General features: G+C 35.6%; 1 protein-coding gene across 1 annotated transcript; it reads left to right on the forward strand.

Moving 5' to 3' along the window:
* Nucleotides 1-4,682: 4,682 nt before the first annotated feature.
* Nucleotides 4,683-5,162, forward strand: LOC149526202 (uncharacterized). Its single transcript, XM_089785709.1, has one exon. The coding sequence runs from the start codon at nucleotides 4,683-4,685 to the stop codon at nucleotides 5,160-5,162; it is 480 nt and encodes a 159-aa protein (XP_089641835.1).
* Nucleotides 5,163-6,457: the final 1,295 nt, after the last annotated feature.

Genomic DNA, 6,457 nt, shown 5'->3' on the forward strand with positions numbered 1-6,457 from the left:
TAATATGAAGTATGAATATGTGGTGACCACTATGAATAATATTTGATGAAATGCTTCAGAATAAGCAATTATTGTTAAATGGGATTTGAGTTTGTGTTCCAACATCTAAGGTGTGCCTATGAAACCCAATTTAATAATAACGACTTTAAAGATAAGCCTTGAATCGATATGAATTGATTTAAGGACATAGAATTTGTAAATTATGGATATGATACACCATTGAGATGTGATCCAATAGGACTTAATAGGATAAGTTATGCATGTAGGACATTAGGATGATCTTCGTACCTTTGAATTAGAGATGTTTGAATATGAAAGTCTTATGGTTAGATAAGCCTAAATATATTTTTTATATGTAAAATATTATGCTATGATAGCATCCCCTCATTGAGAATTAGATAACTTGCCTCTCTATTGTACCATGTGCAAATAAGAGAAGCTACGGGGTTACAGGGCAAGTGTCGTTGATTGGACGGACACATCATTGGTATCTAGTAGGTTTCCATCCCAATGTGTCACTTTGCTGAGCTTGTGTGGGCTTTCCACCTTTTAGTTTGGTTAGTTGCAAATATGTCAAGCACGATGTGCCATTCGAATTGTATAAAGGTTGCTATATATGAACCTAATTTGATGGTCAATGTATGGCCCTTGAATATTTATATGGATTATAAGCCAAGGATGATGTAATATATTTCTACTTTATTATAAATATTTGATTATTAATTCCCTTGACTATGTGTTAAGTGATTTGAATTTCAAGGCTTCCTCGAGTCTCATGGGCCTCGCCTACCTAGCTCATGCACTTGTCATGGACCACCGTGTTTGGGTCGTGACATGGTAGAAATCAACTTTCAATGTGAGTGGCTACACCACTTTCGAAACTATTTTAGTATGTAAAGTTGAAAACATGATTTGAGTGATTGAGGGTTGATTGATGAGCATGTTTTGCCATAAATTTTTATTCTAGAAAATGTATCTATAGATGCAAAAATGTTTTGGAAATTGATTTTCAAAACTAATTGTATGTGTAAATATGCTATTATGTATTAGTTTTTAATAAATGGGGACACCTTTTTATGATTGCAGTCCACTCAATTACTCAAGCCTTCAAGCTAGTGTGGGTACAAGAATTATATATATTTGATTGAGAATGGTTATGGATGATTAAAATGTTCTTGAATGTAAGTACTGTGACTGTGGATTGAGAAAGTCTCCATTTTTCCTTGATTCATGTGTTTGACATGATTTGTTATTGATGTTTGATCTTGGTATGATCTTCTATGAAATTTCGATTATGTTGTAATTAGCTCTAATACTATTGCAGGATAAGAATACCACAGCGATGAGATTAGCGAGCACACCATCCATTCCTTTTATATATATTGGTTCTAGTCTCGGTGTAAGGGTAAAAATACCACAACATTAAGCTTGGCCAACGTGCCACCTTTTCCCTTTTTGTATGTTGGCTTTAGTTCCAGTGTGAGGGTAAGAATACTATAGGGTTAAGTTAGGCATCATACTACCTTTTCTTTCTTTATGAGTATTGATTTAGAGGTAAGAATACCGTAGGGTCTTTACATTGAGAAGTTTTGTAAAAAAGTGACCTTGATGAAATATTGTGGATTTATTGCTGTGAATGGAAATGTATGTGAATGCAATGGATGACTAGCCCATGCATATTTGAATTAGGCTCGCTTAGCCCTAGTAGGCCATACCTATATAGGTCTTTGTTCTAATCACTATCCCTCTAGAAAACAGGATGTGACAAAGTTAGTATTAGAGCTCTAGGTTGTATAAGTTTTAAGATTTTCTTAGTTGTGTCGCAGAGTGTTGGGGTTGTATGTGAGGATCTTGTTTTTGCTTTGTGTACCTAAGCTCAAATCAAAAATGGGAGACTCGTATATGATTCCTTGTTTTCTTTTCAACCTAGTTCCAAATCATTGATGCCACCCATGTATGTGTTTAGTTTTGTCATGAGACACTTGAAATAGAATTTATCATCTGTTTATACTCTTGTTTCTATTAGTATGTTGCCTGACACTCGAGCAGTTTTCAAAGATGCGGTAGAGTATGAGACTCTCGTAGATGTTAAAGTTAAACCACAGACACTCGTTACTAGGGGTTGTGGAAAATACGATAGAGCTAGATGTTCCTGTCAAGGTTACGATGAAACCACGTACACTTATAAAGAAAGGTCATGGTAGATGCGATAGAGTTAGATGCTCCTATGGATATGACTACTAGGCCATGTTTGCTATTGTTAGAGGTAGTGGCAAGTGTAGATGAGCTGTAAAACCATCAAGGGTAGAAACATCCATTAGCAAACATGTAGAGATTATTCTCTTATCAGTTAAGATTGTGCTGAGTTAATGTTCCTTGTAATAGAAACCCATGTTGATATGTGTTAGTCTAGGCAAAAGTGCTACCTAGGATTTGAGCCACAATTAGAGAAAATTTTAGAGCAAGAGACTCCCAGTGAAACAACGACATGGTCATGTGTTTAAATTCTAATGACCCTAATAAAAGGGCCTGGACTACTAGAAATACTTGGGTATAGACAAGCAAAGGTAAAAGCACGTATGCTATGACAAAATGTTGATGATAATCCTTCGGTTGAGTACAACCTTAGATGGTGAAATAAAGAGTTATGGACAATTTGTTTTAGTGTTCAAAATGTGGATTAACGCAAACCAATAATTGATTTTGTATATGAGATATACACAATATTTTAATAATACCTTAGGTATATAAGGTACTAGAATTATGTTAATGATTCCGAGGTTTAGAGTACGCACTTCCTCAAAGGAAAGATAAGTGTTTAAAATTTATGGAAAGATGAAAGGCTTGACTAGATGATAAAGTACTAAAATGTTCTTCATTATGTATGATAAGGTAAATACTTTGTGATCAAGGAATGGGAAGTTTGTACAAAAGAGATGATTTTGAATAACTACCTTGGATTGGTGAATCGTGTCCTAATAGGAAAGCCAAATGAGATGTAAAGGCTCAATACATGACTTAGTGTATGGTAAGGCCATTTATATATTGTAGAAATGTATAAATGTGAATCTTGGATATGGGTTCAATATCAAAGAAAGTGAGGAAAGGATTTGGTAGTCACCACACCCTTGAGAGAGGTATTTGTGATAAGAACATGAGTATAGAGCTTGTGTAGTCCAAGTTAAAGGAAAGGACACTCAAGCAAATCTAGTGCAACTAGACATGCCAGACTTTGATGAGATACTTGGGATGAATTGGTTATCTCCCAATTATGCTAGTGAGAAATGTCACCACAAGAGGGTGAAGTTTAAGTACCTTAGGGAGACACCATTTTATGTTTAGGTAGATCGTAGCATGGTCTCAAGTAAATACGATATCAACCATGACTGTTTGTAGTTTGATAAGACATGGATGCCAAGGATATTTGGTCATAGTCTTAAATACCCAACTGGAATTAGGTAGTATGGCTAATGTGCCGATTGTGGGAGATTATGTTGATGTTTTTCAAGAAGAGTTACCCAAATTACCTCTATATAAGAAAAATGAAGTTTTGTATAAACTTAGTGTAGGACACCAATCTGATACCTATATCACCTTACCAGATGGCACCAGCTGAGCTCAAATATCTCAAGAATAAGTTAGAGGATTTGCTAAACAAGGGATCCATATGCCTTAGTGTCTCATCATTGGGTTTATCAGTATTGGTTATGAAGGAAAAAGATGGTTCGATGAGGCTTTGTATCAACTATAGGTAGTCGAATAAAGTAACCATAAAAAACAATTATCTTTTCTCATGTATTGATGACTTGTTTAATCATTTACAAAGGGCCAAGTGTTTATTTAAGATTAATCTAGATCAAGTTACCATCAATTGAGGATTAAAAAAGGAAACATACCTAAGACTACTCTCCACATGAAGTATAGCCATTATGAGTTTTTGATTATGTCTTTTTGATTAGCTAATGCCCCTACAGCTTTTAGAGATATGATGAATAAGGCGTTTAGACCATACTTGGATAAGTTTGTGGTTATGCTCATTGATGATATCTTAGTGTATTCAAGAAGTCAAGAGGAACATGAGTAGCACTTGAGGATTGTGCTACAAACTTTAAGAGAGCATCAATTGTATGCCAAGTTCTCTAAATGTGAATTTTGGTTGAAGAGTGTTGGTTGTTTAAGTCACACAGTATCTAAGGATAGTGTGGTGGTTGACCCAAAGAAGAATAAAACCATGAAAAAATTACCAAAGCCCACTTCAGTCATTGGCATACAGAGTTCCTTAAGGTTGGTTAGATAAAATCGTTGCTCTTATGATCAGGTTGACATAAAAAGGCACTAAGTTCATATGGTCTGATGCATGTGAGGAGATCTTTGAGAAGCTCAAGTCTTGTCTTACCATGACTCTAGTGCTGAGTTTGCCTTGTGGTACAGAGGGTTATAGGCTGAGTACGATGATTCACGAGTAGGACTTAAGTGTGTTTTGATGCAACATGATAATGTGATCACATATATGCATCTCGATAACTCAATAAGCATTGGCAAAATTATCGACACCTGATTTAGAGATGGCAACCATAGTTTTTGGCTTGAAAATATGGAGGCACTACTTGTATAGCAAGATTTGTGAGATTTATATGGATCACAAGAGTTTCAAGTATGTAGAGAGAACTAAATCTTAAACAATGCGATGGATGAAGTTGCTTAAGGATTATGACTACACCATATTGTATCATCCCAACAATGCTAAAGTGGTGGCAAATGCTTTGAGTCAAAAATTTATGGAGAGTTTAGCTCACATCTCAGTTGAGAAGAAATCATTGGTGCAAAGAATGCATAAGTTAGGTGATATGGGCATGCTGTTTAAGGTTGATGATACTAAGACATTGTTAGCCCACTTTAGAGTGAGACCGATATTGATGGATCTCATCAAGGAAGCCCAAGAGAAGGATGATTTTATGGCTAAGGTATTAAAGGATTTTCAAGGAAAGAAAGAACAATTGTTTACTAAACACACTAACGGATTACTTCGATATGGAAATAGAGTATATGTCCCAGATATTGAAGATTTGAGAATGGAGATTTTAGAAGAAGCCCACGTGGCAGCATATGTTGTTCATCTAGACGCCACCAAGATGTACCATGACTTAAAAGAGATGTATTGATGGGAAGGCCTTAAGAAAGATATGGCTGGGTATGTGGCCAAGTGTCTAATGTGCCAACAGGTTAAAAAAGAGCATCAAAGGCTTGCTAGATTATTACAGCCTTTACTTGTTCCCGAGTGGAAGTGGGAACATATCTTTATGGATTTTGTAACTAGACTAACCTGAACGAGAAAGAGGTGTGACTCTATTTAGGTGATTATAGATAGGTTGACTAAGTTTGCATATTTTATACTAGTAAAGACCACATATGGAGTGGCAAAATATGCTAGGTTATACATTGATAATGCAATGTGATTGTACAGAGTCTTAGTCACTATAGTGTCAGATCAAGGCACACAATTTACTTTTGGGTTTTGGGGGAAAGTTCAAGATGTTTTAGGAACAAAGTTAAATTTTAGAATTGCTTTCCACCCACAAATAGATAGACAATCTGAGAAGACTATTTAGACATTAAAAGATATGTTGAGAGCTTGTGTCGTAGACTTTGGAGTTGTTTATGACCGACACTTGCCATTGGTTGAGTTTGTTAACAAGAATAGTTTTCAATCTAGTATTCAAATGGTGCCCTACGAGGCTTTGTATGACCAAAGGTTTAGATCACCCATATGTTAATTTGAGGTTGGTGAAAAGAGACTACTCATACCGAAAATAGTTTAAGAGTCCACTGATAAGATACAATTAACTCGAAAGAGGATGTTGATAGCACAAAGTCATCAAAAGTCATATGCCGACCATAGACATGGAGAGTTGGAGTTTAAGATTGGTGATCATATATTCTTGAAGGTTTCACCAACCAAAGAAGTTATGATGTTTGGCAAGAAAGGCGAGTTAAGCCCAAGGTATATTAAACCATTTGAGATTCTTGAAAAGGTTAATGTAGTAACTTACCAATTAGCACTTTCGCCAAATCTTGCTAGCATTCATCTCATGTTTTTAATGTTCCGGTACTACAAAAGTACCAATCAATCCATCTCACATAATCTAGCCTGAGTCCCTATAGTTAGGAGATGATTTAAGTTATGAGGAAGTACTAATAGTCATATTAGATAGGCAAGTGAAGAAATTACACTCCAAGAAAATAGCATCGGCGAAGGTGCAATGGTGCAATCACTCAAGTGAGGAGGTGATGTGGGAAGCCGAGGATGACATGTGAACGAAGTACCCATACTTGTTCAAGGAAGGTTAATAAATTATAAAAATTCACGAATGAATTTTCTTTAGGGGAAAGAATGCGAAATCCTATCTTGAGTAAAAGGATAAGTTAGGAAATCTTTAAGTAAGCATATAGATTTCAT

Source organism: Theobroma umbraticum, unplaced genomic scaffold (assembly GCF_002168275.2).
Source record: "Theobroma umbraticum cultivar Fairchild unplaced genomic scaffold, ASM216827v3 scaffold_477.0, whole genome shotgun sequence".
Classification (NCBI taxonomy): Eukaryota; Viridiplantae; Streptophyta; class Magnoliopsida; order Malvales; family Malvaceae; genus Theobroma; species Theobroma umbraticum.

Excerpts from the sequence above, each read along its gene's own strand:
- LOC149526202 (XM_089785709.1), top strand. The coding sequence starts at position 4,683 with ATGCGATGGATGAAGTTGCTTAAGGATTATGACTACACCATATTGTAT.